Raw genomic sequence first — 18,519 nt, forward strand, 5'->3', positions numbered from 1 at the left:
TGCTAGGCATTAAGCTGGGTATTGTGGACACCAAGATGAGTTAGCTATGCCCTGCCCGTAAGACAGCTTAGCCACGGAGGCTGTCACAAATAATTTCAACCTAATGGAGAATAATATGGAGTATAGACAGGAGAAGGAAATGTTGTTTGCTGAACACAGCATGTATGTTCTCACCTTAGGTTTTTAGCATCTCCTCTTCCCTTTGCCTGGAACACTTTTCCCCAGATAACTGAGAGGTGTATGGTCTTACATCTTCCAGGTCTTTATTTTTGTCACTGTATCACTGATTCCACATTTAAACTTGTAGCCTCCATCCCAGCATTCTTCCTTTTCCTCTGGCCTGTCCCAAATTTTTCCATAGTACATATCTGTCTTCTTCATCGCAATATTCCTGAAGATTATAACAGTACCTAGCACAAAGTGGGCACTCAGTAAATGAATGAATATATTTTGAATTTTAGAATTCAAAGATTTTTATCTTTTTAGAATTAAAATTTTTTTAAAATTTGTAATAGAATTTTATCTTTTTTTTTTTTTTGTGAGACTAGCCCTGAGCTAACATCTGTTGCCAATCCTCCTCTTTTTGCTGAGGAAGGGTGGCCCTGGGCTAATATCCATGCCCATCTTTCTCTACTTTATATGGGACGCTGCCACAGCATGGCTTGACAAGCAGTGCAGCGGTCCACAACCAGGATCCAAACCTGCAAACCCCAGGCCACAGAAGCGGAACGTGCGAACTTAACTACTACGCCACCAGGCTGGCCCCAGAATTTTATCTTTTAAATAGAATTTAAATGTGATCCTTTTTTACACTGAGAAAATATATGGGAATTAATTTTGTCACAATGTTGCTGTAATCTTTACCTAAATCATTTTTTTTTTTTTTTAAGGAATATTAGCCTTGAGCTAACATCTATTGCCAATCCTCCTCTTTTTGCTGAGGAATGTTGGCCCTGGGCTAACATCTGTGCCCATCTTCTTCTATTTTATATGTGGGACGCCTGCCACAGCATGGCTTGATAAGCAGTGTGTAGGTCCATGCCCGGGATCCGAACCTGTAAACTCCAGGCCGCTGAAGCAGAGTGTGTGAACTTAACCACTATGCCACCGGGCCTGCCCCTAAATCAGTATATTTATTTCAGAAAATTGTTATATTTTCATTTTATAATTTGTTAAGAAGAATCAAAGAATTTAAGCCTTATTGTTTTAGCTCATGTATAAGTCTCCAAATTATTTGTTTTTCTATCAGTTTTCCTCATTAATAAAAATGGAAATGAGTACACCTGACCTGCTGATCGTAAAGAGGCTGGATAAAGTATGTGAGCTAATGTATGTGCAAGTGCTTTATAAAAATACAAACGTTATTCTAATATAATACATGACTGTTTCAAAGCACATTCAATCCTGCTTCAGGCAGTAGTGAAATTATATATTTTTTAAGGTGGTCTTTCATTTATTTATTTATTTTGTTTTGGTTATTTTTATTAATTGAGATATAGTTTGCATACCAGAAAATTCACCCTTTTAAAATGTACAATTCAGTGGTTTTTAGTATATTTGCAGTGTTTTGTAACCATCACCATTATCTAATTCCAGAACGTTTTCATTACTCCAAAAAGAAACCCTATACCCATTAGCAGTTACTCCCAATTCACCCTCCTCACAAAGTGATAATTTTTTGAGATACAGTATTTTACAGAGCTTATGTTGAACTGATATTTATATTGATTATATTATATTGAGAAAAAAATCTCTAATAATCTATTACAAGCCATTGAGCAAAACATCAGAAATCAGAAATCAATAAATAGTGAATTTTGTTAAGTTTTCTAATCATGGACTCCTGAGAAATATAATTGAAAAATATGTTTCATTTTGACCATTATATTTTATGTTGTCTTTCATTTGTGTGTAAATGACAATTGACATTGTAATGCATAATATAAAATAAGATTTATTATTATTTGCAAAGCCTGTTTTTTCATGTGAACAGAGAACCATGCATACTCGTATGACCCAGGCTGTTTTGTTGTCAAGAACCGTGATAAGTAGTACAAATAGTCACACACGTTTGAGGAAACAGTGTTGGATTATGAAGGACTTTAGTTTTATCATGTAACAGCTGTCAAGCTATGTAAAAATATTGCCTTAGAGAAACAGATGATAACCTAATCCCAAATAATGCATCATTTGAGATATTTTAATCATTGCCTTTTTAAATTCTTTCATTCGGCTGAAAATTGTCCTTGGCAAATAAAATAACTGTGTTTTTCCCATGCTCTTTCATAATTGCTTTCTTATTTAACAGTATATTTTTACCACCCTTAAGTTTCTATGATGATCAACTTTCAAAATAGAGATTTTTCCTGAAGTCAGCAAATATACTTGTTTAAGTATGTATTATGTATTATATTTATAATAGATGTCATCATTTTAGTTGACATGAGTTTAACATACATTAAAATGGTGCTTTATGAGAATGTAATGCTTAAGTTTTAAAAATAAAGGGTGCTATTAGACAGGAAGAATATTTAAGTCAAGCCTGCATATTATTAAGAATGAAATTTCATTGCCTTCAAGTGACAGGGGTCTTAACTCTCCATCGTTTGAAAGTGTATCCTAGTAACAATGCCAACGATGAGCACATCATGCAAAAGTAAAAATGCGATAGTGAAATGAGCCATTGAAAGGAAGAGTCAGTGACCATATAATATTTCAGATTCTATTATATCTCACAGCAATCTGGTTAAAAAGAAATGACAGTTGCCCTGAAGGAAATAAAGTGGAAGTATTATTGTAGTAGTAGTTTGGAAAGAAAATTGCCCTGTGTCTTGACTGGATTATTTCTTCATCCTTGCGAACTATCTCCGCCTCTCTGTGGTGCTGCTTCTTGCCTTCTTTATACAAATTGAGTTTGTATCATCTAAACTCGTAGGGCCCGGGGGCCCTTTGGTGACAGGGAGGAGGAGGAAAAGGGGAATTAAAAAAAGAAAATGTAACAGGCAGTTTTGAAAAGACAAGCAATTTTCCTTGTGGGTCTGTTCCTAAATAGGAATTCTTCAATGCAATATTTTGCTTCTACAGAGCAGTCAGTCAGAATCAAGTGCATGCTTGTGCTGTTTTGTGGGGCTTGGCAGTGACAGGTTTTATTTAGGAGGGATGGGAATACAGGGGGATCAGATGTGGGGAAGTTAGTATTTTGGCTATATCAGCCCTGGAGGCAGAGTTAGCACTTGCAACAACGGGACAAAAGTATTTGTAGTCATCAGATAACTTTGCAGTCAGCTTCAATAGCATCACTCTTTTTTTTCCCCTACTTTTTTTTTTTTTTTTTTGGCAGCCACGCTCTTAGTAGAACCATCTGTCTTTCTATTAGTATTTTTGAGGCCTGTTTTGAAGCCACTTTGCTTGGCAAAGTCACTTTCATCCTTGGAAACGATTTTTAAAAAAAGTTCTGTGGCTTTTTGCCGAAGAAGAGTACTATGTAAAAAATCCACATGGCTGTTCATTTTTGTTCTAAAAGAATATGGATACTTTGTCTTTGTCTTGAATCAAATGAAATTAGAGGTGATACAACTCCAGTGTGACTGTGGGGAAGTGAGAGGGAGGGATTGCAATTTTAGCAGTGTTTCTATGTTCTTCTATCTCTCAATGAGATTTTCTTTAGTCTTCCTAGTAGATTAATTGGAAGATAAATTGACTCCTTTATTCTTAATTTTAGTGTAGTTTTTCTTTTCCCTAAAGACCATTGCATTGGGCAGGATAAACTGACAAATCGACTTTCTGTTATATGAAATGAAAAATCACAGACTATTAGTGGTCATTGAAGATCCCATGCCTCTTCTTGCTAATGGCGGCAAGTCAGCTTTGTTATCCTGGTTACTCCAGTTTGAGTAATTATATCCTGCCTAACTAAACCCCTCTTGCAATCTCATTTGGAAATTATATTCTTCATTTTCTCAAAAACTGCTGTGTACTATCGCTGTGTGCTTCTAAACAGCTGCTATGCTCCCCCCTGAAGGTGGATGAATTTCAGTTGTAGGTGAACTGATCCCTAAAGATGCTGTGTACTTGAACACGATACTTCTCATCAGGCTCAACTCTTGAGAAGCATTTGAAAAGTTTTAGATTTTACATTTTATTTGTAATGGTGCCGACCTAAATCATATAGCTGCCTTTCATTTTAGCATTTGTGTATTTAGTTTAAACAAGTCTCCTACTATAACTTCCTGTTGTTTGAGCTCTCACACAAACTACTATGCCTTGATATCATGAAGTCCCTCCAGTTCTTTGACTCCTGTATTTTTCCCAGTCTAGAAATGCCTTCCAGGCCTCTCTTCCTAGGGTAAAGCCTACAGGCCATCATTGTTCAAAAGCAACTTTGATTTTCTCGTAATTTATTCTTGCTGAAGTTCCCCGACTTGAATTTACCTTCTCTGATCCTCAAGCACAGTGACCAGGCACTCTGAGAAAAATCACAGAAAAGGAAAGTGGACAGTATCGTAATGTATGTGGTCTCTCTGAAGGTCTTAGCATTTTCTATCACACTTTTTAACTGTCCATGGTTTACTTTCTTGCTCATTTCTCACAATGACCATCCAAAACTTCCTTACCTTTGCTGAACTTTCTTCCGCAATCCTGATCTCTCTCATTTTCAGGATATGACCTTGCCTTCATCATTGAGAAAACTTCTTCTATCAGGCCTGATTTTCCTTACCTTCTCATATCCCTACCTATAAAACATATCTGCTTATATCCACTTCTATATCGTCATTCCTCAGGGCCCAGAGGATGAGATGTCATTATTCCTATTCAAAACTAATCATACACTTCTGCCTTCCCTTTCAGCCTCCTCCAGAATTTTAGTCCACCAGTTAGTTTCCCTCTTTCCTACATTTAAAATTCTCCATTTCTATTTGCTCCTTTCAGCCGATATATGTGTTCAAAACTCTGCTATCAAATGTCTCTCCTAACTCCTCACTCAGCCTTCTCTGAATAAGAGTCTACGTTTGCTATCTCCTTTTTCTTACCTGTCATTCAGTCCTGAACCTTTTGCAATGTGGTTTTTACCCTCAGTTCTGTGGAATTGATGTTGTTAGATTCATCACTATCTATCTTCTAATTAACAACTCCAGAAGATATTATTTTTGTCTCTAAAATATTCTTTCTGGTACATTTTTCACTATTGTTTACTACTTCAATCTTGAAATTCCATTGTTTTTTGTGACACCGTATTCATGATTTTCTTTATTCCTGTCTTACTCTCTGCTCATAGACTCCTCTTCCTCCGCTCTTTGTGGAATTATTGTTGTAACCGACATGATTTTAAGCTGTCTCTTCTCTTAATCCTTCAGAACTTCTCTAGATTATCTAGTTCACTGTCATCAATGAATGACTCCCCAAACCATAGCCACTAAAGATCTCTCCCCTAGCTTCAGACTAGAGTATCCATCCACTAGTAAGATATCTCAGATGGAACATTATTTAAGCACTTCAAACATATCATATCCAAAACCATATTCATTATTTTTTCATGAAGACTATCACTGCTCTTCTATGCTTTTTTTTGGTTGTTTTTTTACTGGTATAAATAGTTACATAAAGTAGACCCCTGAGAGTTATCTTTGACTCTGTCGTTTTCTTCACCTCCTCCCACCCCTGCAAAAAAAAAAAAAAAATATATATATATATATATATATTTTAGGTACAAGGATTTTTCATATAGCCACACATATACAACCTCCCCCATCATCAACATTCTCTCTCTCTCTTTTTTTTTTTTTTGGTGAGGAAGATTGGCCCTGAGCTAACATCTATGCCAGTCCTCCTCCCTTTTGTACATGGGACGCTGCCACCACATGGCTTGATGAGTGGTGTGTAGGTCCATGGCTGGGATCCGAAGCTGCAAACCCCGAGCCTCCAAAGTAGAGCACGAATTTAACCACTACACCACTGGGCCGGCCCCCTCCTTTTCTTTCCCTAAATATTTCTTGGCTTTTTCTCCTTATTCATAACCCTCCTATAACTGATCAAGCCCTTGTAATCTATTGCCTAGTAACTGTATTAGCCTCCTACCTGGTCTCTATGCTTGGCCTCTCAGATCTCTTCTTCATATACCCATTGGAGTATTCTATCTAGCCTACTTAAAATCCCTCAGTAGTTCCCCAGAGTCTATGAGGGGAATCTCACATTTCTTATCTTGATACACAGATGATTCAGGCAGACCTTCTCACCACTGGTTCCCTCTTACATTTTTTGCTATTCTAGACTGCTGGTGGTGTCCCCCTCTCATAATGCTTGTCTTGTCCCTGTTCCTTTGCTCTGTCTCCCCCTCTACTTCACATTCCTTTCTCACACTCCCATCTCTTTGCCTGGCGAACTCCTGCTTAATTTATTCAGACCCTAAACCTGCTGTACCTGTCTCCATGAGACCTGCCTTGACTTCTGGCTACGTTAGGAGTCTCTCATCTGTTCTTCCATAGTATGCAATACAAGTCTCTGTTGTTGAGTTAACGGCAGTGTATTATTGTTATCTATCTATTTGTCCCGGCAGACTCAGAGCTCCCAGAGAGCAGGTATTGTGTGTGAATTCATCTTTGTATCCCTAGTTACCAAAAAAGTGCATATTCTGCTTAGTAAAAATGCTGATCGAATGAATAGAATAATAAACAGACCCATGCAACTGGAAGCTAAATTAATAATCTTAAATATCTACTTGATATATTAGTTTCAGGGAGCCACTGAAGGGTTTTGTAATAGAATGTTTATGTAAAATATAAAATATTTAACTATGAGTAATTGACAAGCATTTACTTATTCTTTTACAGGTGTGATAATGTGGTTGGTTTATGTTGGATTCATAAGATTTTAGAAGACAAGACTACATGCAGTATCTATGTGGTATATTTATAAAAAGTGTTAAAACATAATATTTCATCTTAAAGTTTAAAAAAATATAAGAAGTAGACTTTTAAGTTTATTATGAGTTATTTTAACTTGTGAATAATATGCCCCCTATTAAAAAGACTAGTTTTGTGACAAAAGTATGTTATTGAAACTTAATTATAAATGTCACACATTTTAAACCTTATTTAGGAGCTTAAAGAGAATTTCATCCATTAAGAGAAAGAAAATAAATGAAGTTAATAGTGAATAGGATTTGGAAATATTCAAAACTGGCGAATATATAAGAATGAATTACTAACCCTGTAACAAATAAATTTTGGAATTTATCCAGAAAACATTACACTGTTTTGATGTGATGTGTCTTTTTCTTCCAAAGAGTGGCTAAATTTCAGCAGCAGTGAACTGAAAATTAGTAAAGATACAGAAATAATACAGTCGGTGCTCAGTATTTGCACTAGTTATGTTCCATAAAGTTGTCGTGAACACTGAATTAGCAGATACTGAGCAGTTGTTCCTGGGGGAAATGCAGAGTTAGGTTCCTGAGAGCCTTTGGTCACATCATTTTCATCAACTGATCAATATATAACCTTTTTTATGTGTGTTTCTGTTTAAAGACACCTTATTAATATGTATTCTTGTTCTATATGCACTTTAAACAGTGAAATCACCAACAAAATTTCCTGCTACTTTGCACAGGTCTGTGAGTGACTGCTAAAGGATTGGTATAAGTAAATTTGGGGGAGGGGTACAAGTAAATTTTAGCGAGTAGGCAAATTTGCAAATACACAGTCTGCAAATAACGAAGATCAACTGTATTTTGAAATGTGTTTTCAGTTGCATACGTGGATTAACTACATATTTTGGATCATATTTATTTTACTGTTTACTTTATTCTGAATATTAGTACAGTGCTCTGTGATATTCTAAAGAAAACTCATCATTGGGACTATGAAATTAGCCTTATTTTCCATTATAGTTCCTTTCTTTCTCTTGTAGTTCCTCCTTCCCTCCTTTTCCCATTATGTAGGGAAAGAGTTACGAGGTGTAGTTCCAGTGTTAACTTTCCTCTTACCTAAATGTGGGATCTTGAACAATGTATATGACCAAGCTAAGTTTTATTTCCTTACCAGTACAATGCTTGCATTGTGACAGATAGTCTTTAGGCTCTTTCTCAGCCTTATAACTCTGTTATTCCATATATGTGGACCTGGAAAATTTAGACACTAAAACAAATTATAATACTAAAGCACAATGCATTTCAATAATCATAGTAAGACAAAAGTTCAGAATATGCAGATTTTAAAAAGCCCTGGAATTCATTGCAATTTATTCCTTAAAACACTAAATTTTTTACCTGAAAAATTTTTAATTATTAGAGTATAAATGAGTTACCTGGATAAAAACTGTCACACACAAGTAGAAAGCCTTATGTACACACAACAACCAGTTAAACAATATAACAAGAAAACATTCCCTTTATAATAAAAATAAAAATATTTTTTAAAATTAAAATTTCCAAGAAAGCTATAAGAATTATATGAAGCAAAAGAAGATTTGAATACATTGAAAGATATAACCTGCTATTGGCATTAAGCCATCAGGTTAATGAATTCAAATAGAAATTCCATATCCTAAAATTAATGTGGAAAAATAAATGTAAAAAAAGCCAGGAAATATTTGAAGAAGATAGTAATGATAGAGCACTAACTTTACCTATTATTAAAACATATTGCAAAGCTATGATAATTAAAACATGATAATACTAGAACATGATAGGCAGGAATATCTGTCCATTACGGAAGTATATAATAAATTTCTAATATCCTGGGTTACTTTTCTGTTTCTTCATGCATAAATAATTCCAAGAATCATGGTTATATATCATAATGTATAAGACCATTTAGCTATAGCTTAAGAATAAGAACACAAAACAATTGGTACTTCATGCTACCATTCTTCTCTGGTGAAATTGGATTTCTTTCTGGTCATTAAATAATTTTGCTATCCACAGGCCTTTTGTGGACATTTGGAGTTGGTGCAAAAAGATGTAATTAGAAAGATGAGACTATATAATTCATTCTTCCTCTTTATTGATGCATTATCAATACATATAATAGGTTCAGCTGCTGTTCTAAGCTCTAAAGGTACAATAATAAAAAAATTACAAACTCTTTCCTAAATAAGCTCATAGGTCATAAGGGAGACTCAAGTTATACAAGTAACTAGTATTCAATACAGTAAGTATTGTATCAGCTTTATGAGGTTAAAAGAAGTAAAAGTTCTTTCTCTGAAAATTGGCACCATAAGAAAGAAGTGCTTCACAGGCAAAAACATTATCTGGGTCTCAAAAGCCTTTGAAAAATAAGTAGAATTTTGCCAAGAAGAAAAAGGAAAAAAGAAATCACTCAGAACAGAGGAGAAAATAGTTTTGAATGCATTCAAGCATGGAAAAACACCAAATCTGCAAGGAAGTCTTCATGATCCATTAAGACAAGAGTACAGGATACCTGAAGGAGAGCAGCAGAAATGCCTGGAAAGATAGACTGGGGACAAATTGTGAGGAATCTTCAATACCATACTGAGGGATTTGGTTGTTATTCTCTAGATAAAAGCAGACCATCAAAAGTCTTTCACAAGAGGGGCATATAAAATACAGATCCACGACTCATTAGAAGAAATTCTATGAGAAATAGCTTAATATCTGATTTTATCTTGTGGGCACCAGAAGCTGTAAAAGTCAGACAGTCTGCCTTTCAACTACTTATATATCTGAAGGTGGTTTGTAACTCAAGGCAAAACATGAAGAAGAGTAAAAGATTGTTGACAGTGACTGAAAGCATTCTCTAACACAGTACTTCTGAAACCTGGATGCATGTTGGAGTCGTCAGGGAAACTGAAAAATGCTGATGGCTGGGTCTCACCCCTGTTGATTCGGATTTAATTGGTCTGGGAAGCAGTCTGGGCATTGAGAGTTTTTCAAAACTTGCAAAGTGATTCTAATATACATTCAAGTTCGAGAACTACTATACTAAAACAAGAACCTGTTGTTTCTGCAATTCTAGAAATTATTTTTCCCAAATTATATAACCTGCTGTATAATCTGAAATTTGGATGCCTCTTATGACACTAGCTAGTATCTGTTTCACTTGAAGTTTCTTTCTTCTTCTATCTAAAATGCTCTTATTAAATTTATGATACATCTTATAACTAATGGTGTCTTAGAAAGGAGGAGATGTATTATATAAAATGTAACTTACAAACAATGAAGTATAAAGTATATACAGTAGCTGGTGATAAACCAGTGTGACTGATTTGTTGTTTTTTTCTTTGTTTGCTTGTTATTCTGGTCAGCATCCTCTTCTTGCACTGAACTAGCCCCCATGCTGTTTTGCCTTTGGATGTCTACCTCTTGTTTTAGGCCACTTATTCCTACATACTTGCTGAACATGCAGTCTCTCATTTTTGAGTTTAATCAATTGTTTTCCATTGGTTTCTACATAAGGTTTATCTTTCTTCCAGTATTCTCAAAAAATGCTGGCTGTAGTGTTGAAACTTTCAACTCTCACCTTAAGATACCATCTTTTTGTTTCCCTGGTTGTTGTCATTCCCTTTTAGTTTCACTCTGGTGGCGGTGATAGGTTTAAAATCCTTTTGGCTGAAAGAAATGCTTTCCAATTTGAAGCCATTGCTGAAAACAGATCCCTCATTCTTATAGTGTTATCTCTCTCTCTCTCTGTCTCTCTTTCCTTCCCTCTCCTCATTCCACCCTCCCTCCCTTTCTCCCTCTCTCTCAAACCACCCCCCTAACATGCACACTCACCAACCAAAATCTCAGAAATAGCTCAGAGGTCCACTGTGAAAGATGAAATGAAGGAGAAACTGAAGGTGGACTTTTAAAGTGAGAAATGATGAGAACTATAAAATTCCTAAGTACCCTAAGAATGTGCAGTGCCAGTGGGAGAAACGGAAAACAAGTCTGAGAGATATTTCAGAGTTGCTGTTAGAATTAGCAACTGAATGAATTTGTAATTTTTTTGTATATTTGTTTATTGTACTTTTTACCATTATTCCTGCTGTAATGTAAGCTCTATGGGCATAAGATCTTGGTTTTCTTGTTCACAATTGTGTCCCTACTGCCTAGCTCCTTTTCTTTTACATAGTAGATGTTTATTAAATATTTTCCAAATAACTGAATTAATGTGTGGAAGGAGTAGTAAGGGAGAATAAAGTCTCAGATATGTGATTGCTAGCATGGTCCTAAATTCTCATTCAAACATTTAGTGATAAACGCTAACTAGTAATCGTGTTCACCAGGGAGATCTTGCTTAAATATTTGGGAAAATAATCCTAGGTATTTTTGTTAATGATAACCTCTGCATTAGTCAATAGTGTGAAATAGCTGCAGAAATGACTGCATTAGGTTATATTTATAGAAATTCCTGTTCAGTTCAAAGAAGACAGTGATTCCATTGTGCAGTATTATTTATTTACTGATGTGAACCACATATACTGAGAGTGACACCAGCAAATCAAAATATATTCCATAGATGGCAACCAAAACATAGGCCGTGTGGTATGAGGAATGGTTCAATTGCTTGGGAAAGGATAGATGAAGACAAAAGTATAGTCATGAGCCTCATAGTGGCATTTTGGTCGACAATGGATCGTGTATCCATTGGTGGTCCCATAAGATTAGTACCATATAGTCTAGGTATGTAGTAGGCTATACCATCTAGGTTTGTGTAAGTACCCTCTATGATGTTCCCACAATGATGAAATCGCCTAACCACGCATTTCTTAGAATGTGTCCCCGTCATTAAGTATTGCATGACTGTATAATACAGAGCAGGATTCAGGGGGCTGGATTCTAGACCTCGTTTTGACTATCCCATTCCATGGCCATGGGCAAGTCAGTTCTCTTTTGGCCCCAGTTACCTCTTCTCTAAAGAAAGGGCAAAGTCTTAGTTACTCTCTAAGCTTTCTTCTAGCTCTTTTTAAAAATTTCAACATTCTGTATGAACATGAGAATTATCTTCAAATAATGAAGAGCTATTCATATATAAAATGATACCAGTTTAGTTAATTTTGTTTATCAAGGTAGAATTAGTCCTAACAGGAGATTTTAGTCCAACCTAGGGAATAGTTTTTAACCATCATATTAATGCAATAAGAAAAGGGCTTATTGTGTGAAGTAGTGACACTTCATCACTGTCGAGGATATCAGGTAGGGAAATTATTCATCAGGTTAGAAAGTGAACTTGATAATACCTTCCAACTATAGTATATTCTGCTTCTCCTGCCTAGGGTAGTCCAAAGGCATGGCCTCAAGCCCAGTGTTCTAGCAAGCTTGTATCCCAGTATATTGAATTCAGTAAGTTATTTTCTTTCATCATGAAGTAAGGAGGGTGGGAAGCATGGAACACCAAAACTTCTTCTCTTTGATTCCCTCTATCACGTTCAGCAGGTTCAAGGTCAACTGCCGCCATTAATGATTCCCGTATTCCCTCCTGATCAACGGACGCTGGCTGCAGCTGCCCAGCAAGGATTCCTCCTTCCTCCAGGCTTCAGCTATAAGGCTGGATGTAGTAAGTACCACTGATTTTTCACTTGGGAGTGGGTGGAGGGCATAGCTTTAAATTAGGCAATCTAATATTCTTGCCACACCAAGAAATGAGATCACCCATATAGCATTTTTATTTTAAATAGGAAACGCTCAGAAGGTGTAGAAAGAATTTATGTGGGTAAAGCCAATATTTGCTCTTTATAATTCAGTTTCATAACTTCTGTTTCCAGTGTATTCTTAAAATATGAATATAATTTTAGGGTTCAATTTATTTTTGCATAGACAGTATAGGAATATGCTTTCAACAGCTTTCCGTTACCTTTTAAGATAAACCCAAGTTTCCTAATGTGAATTAGTTGGCCTTCCGTTATCCAACTCCTCTCTATATTTACAGCCTAATTTCTCACTAGTCTTGTTTTAGTTCTTACACCAAACCATACTCTTTCTTGACTCTGGCCTTGTATTGTCAGTTCATTCTTCTTGGTATTCGGAACCTCTTCCACCTAAAATCAGGGAGAGCTTGCCTGACCTAGTTAGATCCCTTTCTCCTGGTTCCTTTGGATCCTGTATATTTTCTCTTTCACTTTAATTGTAAGCTCTATGAGGGCAGGTGCCGATTCTGTCTTATTCATTGTTATGTCTAAACTTTTAGTGTAACATTCAGCTATTTGTTAAATGAATGAGCACTCATGACAAACAATACAAGGGCATTTTTGCATTGAGTGATGTGTTATACCAAAATAACTGTTTATATTGCTTATTAACTTTAGATGCCTGTGATTTTATGATTTTTTTCTTTTTTTTACCAAAATTGAAATTTTACATTGTTAGTTTTAGAAATAATCTAATATTTAGTCTCCTAAAATTTAAATAGCTAAAGTACCAACTAATCTGTTGGATAAAAATAGTAACAAATTCTGAAGAGGGGCTAGACTACTAAGCTAAATACCTTCTAGAACATCATTACCATGGCCAGAAAGAACATAGAGAAAGCAAGTTTATTGAAACATTTTCATTGATGAAAGTAAAACACCATTGAAAACAACTAGTGAAATATTGTCATTGTAGATATTTATATAGAATATTTTTTTCATAAATTCCAGTAGATTTTGGTTCATTTATATGTGAATAAATTGTCCCGTTAGCATTTTGCAATGATTCAGTACTTTTGCATTTGAGAAACTATCTAGCATTACTAGAAATCTGATCTAAGTTTCCTGTTAAGTGATGTTTTGAATTTTCATGTTGTAACATGTATTCCTAGTCTTTGAACTTTTCTCAATTTAATATTGAAAAAAGGAGACATAATTCTTTAAGTATACAAAGAGATTTGAGATGAGTAGATTGTAATTATGGAGCTTAGATAAAAGTGAACTTGACTCAGGACTATAAAAATTCACGCTTGTGTGGTATTTTGCCCTTTGTGGTTTTTACACTGCTTTTGCACATCTTTCTCTTGACTTTGAACTCCTGTGTTTTAAGATGGTGTTCTCATTCTGGATCCTTAATTTATTCATTTAATATTATTTGCCACATCATTCTATCTTTGTAGATCCATTCATCCAGAAACACCAACTTTTTTTATGATTAAGGACTATATTTATATTCTAAGTATTTAAATTCTAAGAATAATTTAAATTCTAAGAATAGAATTTTAAACTTTATTGCTACACTAGATTCTTGAGTTTTTAATCATAAAAGATTTTTTATTTTGTTTTGTTTCCATTTTCCTAAGGAATTACTATTCACATTAAACATATGTTGCCAATGTGTTTTTGGTAACCTTGGTTACTAAAATGAAAAAAAAAAGATACTTCTAAAAATCATGAGTTGCCTCAGACTGCACCTGCAATATATACATATAGATCAGTTCTGTTTTCCAAAAAGAAATTTTGTAAGCAACTGTAGAAATAAGTCCCATTAGCAAATATTGTGCTGAAGAGAAAACCACATTGAGTGTGAACAATAGCGTAACTGTAGGCCTGGAAAAGGTCGAGAACACTTCTCCCTCTCTCCCATTGGACAGAGTTGGCATACTACATTTGTTCAGTGTTAATGCAGTGTGGCGTGGAGAAATTTTTCCCTTTCTAAAATTGTTAGTATATTAACCATTTGATATTCCGTGCTTAAAGTTATAAATGATGCCACTTCTTTTGTAACCTTGGAAATAAAATAGAATAAAGCCTCTACAGCTGCTGGCAAGCTTGAAACTACATCATGCCAGACTCGAAAACTCAGAAGAAGCCAGTAGCAAAAGAAAGTGCCACCCTTGTTGGCGCTCTGGCACTTGGAGTCAGTTTGAATGAGGAGCTGGGTGGAAGTGATAAATAGTCCAGACTGTTTCCTCCCTAACCACGTTGCAGGAAAGGAATAGAGGTAGAGAAAGAAACAAATCTTGCCATCTTCTTTCTTCAGTGGGCCTTCCTATTTTATTCCCCCCATAATTGTCAACCATATGTGACTTCTCTGGTTGTCAATTTTTTTGAGTAATATTACATAATTCTCAACGAAAGAGACTCTGACTAACTTAACTTTGATTTGAGTTTCCAGTAAATATGAAAGATATACTATTTGTTGGTATCAAAAACTCAAATGCTTTTCATCAATTCACTCGTAGAAAGTATTGATGATAAATTTTCCTGTTAGACTATGTGTCTTAATAAAATAAATAAAATAAAAATCTCTGGAACTACACAAGAAAGTTAAAATGTTCTCAACAGGGGAAAAATAAAATAAAAACACAAGTTGGGGAACCGAACCATCATAGATTGAATTAACATCTCCTGTTTTCCAAAAAGGAAGCTTTTAGTGAACATAAAGGTATTTTTCCCTTTAAGAAATATAATGGTAGAAATATGGTGTGGAATGGAGACCTCTGGAATGTAGTTGCTGGACTCTCTCGTAACTGCTCTAATGTACATCATTAAACTGTATAAAAATAAATTAATAGCAGCACAGCCGGAGACTTCAGAGCAAACTGGCTAGATAGAAAAGAAGCTTTAGAGAATGTTGTAGTCCACTCTTATCCATGAATATGTAGATCAATTTACAAATATTGATATATTATTATCAGAATCTCAGATTCTGTTTTGGCATTTGCTATTACTGAAAGCAAGTGTGAAACCACACTTCTTCATGGATCCATATCTAGTTATTGCTTTTCCTATCTATTTCTTAAAGTCTAAAAATAATTCCAGACTTCTAAGGAGGTGAAAATAATGGTGTATTATTAAATTGAATGCTTTTAATATATATAATAACTAGAAAACAATTATATGAAAACACTGGTTTAATCAATCAACTCAATTCAGAGACCATTTCACTCAGGGAAAAAAAATTCATCAAATAATCTGTACTTTTAACTTGTCAGTTTTGTTAAAACTGTCAACTAAGTTGCTATATGTAAACACACCCCAGATTTTATATTGCATAATAAAAAAATCCCAATTTTAAATAATATTTGTGGGTACTAGCTCATTTTAATAAGAAAACAATCATTACAGTTCTTGAAATAAACTTGAAAAACTAAATAACTAAGGTTCCAATTGTGAATTATAAAATAAATGGGTGTACAAATGAATTGGTTCAAGTACACTTTGGATGGTTGAAGAGTCCAAGGACACAGTCGATTTGCCTCTGCTGGAAAGTCTGAGTGGAATCCTAACCTCTTAATGAAGACTTCAACCTGTGGACTGCAAATCTTGTGTCAGGTAGATATTTTTGAAATAAAATGTACACACCTTTGACACCTGCAGAACAGTTTTATGTTTTCAGGAAGACACCACTTTTGTGTTTGTTCAGCATAGAAAAAAAATCTACCAAAATTCAAAATAATTTTAAATGTGTATGTTGATTTTAGCCCAGCATTTTAGGTTTGAGAGAGACTTTTGAGATAAGGTGGTTGAAGGTCATAAGTTGGGTCAGTACCCATTTTTCTGTCTCCTGCTTCTGCTTCTCTTTCCACCGCACACAGCTTCCCCCCAGCCCACCCTCAGCTTAAGTGCTGTTCCTTCAGAGCACATATTTTACAGGCAGAAATGAAAGGAATAGGAGCTTCTCCTTCTACTAATGACTACAGTCTTCTGCCCCTCTCCTTTCTATCCGAGTGTAAAATTTCTAGTCATGTAATTCTGATAGATGCTTTAGAAATTTTTGACAAGAAGACATTTTATATGGAAATAAAAAAATCTACAGGAAGGCAAAATCCAATAAAATAACCCATTTTCTGTATGCAGGACAAAACAAACAGTTGTAAAAGAGTTGGCTTGATAGTTTAGCTCAAAGTGTGAAATTGAATGTGTCACATAGCTACAGAAATAGATCTTTCCCCATAGATGGGCACGTGCCTTGTGCTACAGTTCCCAAACTGTGTGCTCAGGTACCAAGGTGCTGTAGCTAATTCATGGGGCACACAGGATATTTTAAAATATCAAGGAAAATGCAGAGGCATCTGTCAGGCACTACATAAACTACCTTATCTGTTTGGACCTTACTACTTAATAAAATGGAGTGGTTGGATATTTCTTTTGTCCTAAGGGTGCTATGAAAAAAATTATTGAGCCAATGATGGTGCCTGAATCCAAGAAAGTTTAAGAATGTTTGGCCTAGTCTAGTATATATTCATTTAAAAAATTATTATGATCTTGTTACTGGAAAGTTATTGTTGTTGACCTACCATATTATAACCACAGAACAGAATATTATAAAAAAAATTTATCTTGCACTTACAGGGCTATGTACAATCTTATATACATAAGTAATTGGTTCATTTGTCTATACAAATTTGTTTGTCTATGTAATTTCAAACATTCTGTTGGTTTGCTTGTTTTGATTTAATTAACCCAGTCTCAAATAGGCGACAGTAATTGAGAGGTACTTGGAATGAGTGATCATGGATTTGGAATCAAGTTTTGCCTCATTCGGCTACTTTGATTATCCTTGTGTGAATGACTGAGTTTCCTCATCTACAACATGGATTAATAACACCAGTTTTACTGAATTGTTACAGAGCGTAAATAGGGTTATATATGAAACCGTGCCTAGCAAATAACCTTATTAGGTTATTTATAAATGATAAATAGTGAGTGTATAATGCCAGCAAAACACAAATCCTGTTTCCAAAAAAAACCCAGAATATTCTAAAACCACACCCAGCAATTAATTGTATTTCATATCCTATCTAGGATCAGATTCATTCTGCCACACCTTAATGAGGCTTCCTCTGACTAGGAACATATAATTGTTTAGAGAAAAGTATTACAGTGCTGATGGAAACAATCATTTCATGTAGATACAACCTTAACCTGAACTATTTTCATTATAATCACCAAGTTTTAAATTTTTTCTATTGTCATTTTCCACTTATCTATTTATCAGAGCTCATATTGGAAAAGATCATATGATTTCTTGAAAATGTATTTAGTCATTGTTTTGGCTGTATGAAACTAGAAATATAGTCACATACTCATTCTGCATTTAACACATTGATTAATTTTTCAGAAATGTGCTAAATAAAATAGCCATATAAAGTTACCAATTGAAATATTTAATTGCCTTATGAGATTAGCTTAAATAAATAGAAGTCGATGAGCCAAGCTTAATAAACTTAAAATATGCTGTATTTACTCTTCATCAGTTTTCTGAACAGTATTTCTGCTTCCAATAAAAAAGGAAACTCTCAGTTAATTAGTTCCTCATACACCACAATAAAATTAATGTTTAGGAGTTAAATACCATAAACTTCCTCAGGCGTATTTGCTGATGTGTTCCTGTTTTTAGTTAATGTCACATGTTTCATTGGTTAATGGGGGTATCATGTGGGTTCCATTATATCTCTCTTGTGCAAAGGGTCCATGTGTCTGGCATTTTAGGAGACTGCATGCTAATTTCTGATTTAACTGTGTCAGCTGACGTACAGGTCATTGACAATCAGTGCTGAAACAATCACAAAATCACAGGCTAAAAACCATTGACATGGTACGCTTTTATCAAACTGACAAAATAGGAAACGTGTTGTCAGGATCACATATTGTAGATTCTTTGCAAATAAG

At 34.9% G+C, this 18,519-nt stretch overlaps 1 protein-coding gene across 2 annotated transcripts in view; it reads left to right on the forward strand.

The window, feature by feature from the left end:
* The window catches only part of SOX5 (SRY-box transcription factor 5), a 402,681-nt gene that overhangs the window by 263,972 nt on the left and 120,190 nt on the right, over positions 1 to 18,519 (forward strand). For both annotated transcript variants that reach the window (XM_058558649.1, XM_058558648.1), the window contains exon 7: positions 12,371 to 12,491. In XM_058558649.1, the coding sequence (XP_058414632.1) occupies positions 12,371 to 12,491 (121 nt within the window). The remainder of the gene's footprint in view (positions 1 to 12,370; positions 12,492 to 18,519) is intronic.

The sequence above is a fragment of the Diceros bicornis genome, chromosome 17 (assembly GCF_020826845.1).
Source record: "Diceros bicornis minor isolate mBicDic1 chromosome 17, mDicBic1.mat.cur, whole genome shotgun sequence".
Classification (NCBI taxonomy): domain Eukaryota; kingdom Metazoa; phylum Chordata; class Mammalia; order Perissodactyla; family Rhinocerotidae; genus Diceros; species Diceros bicornis.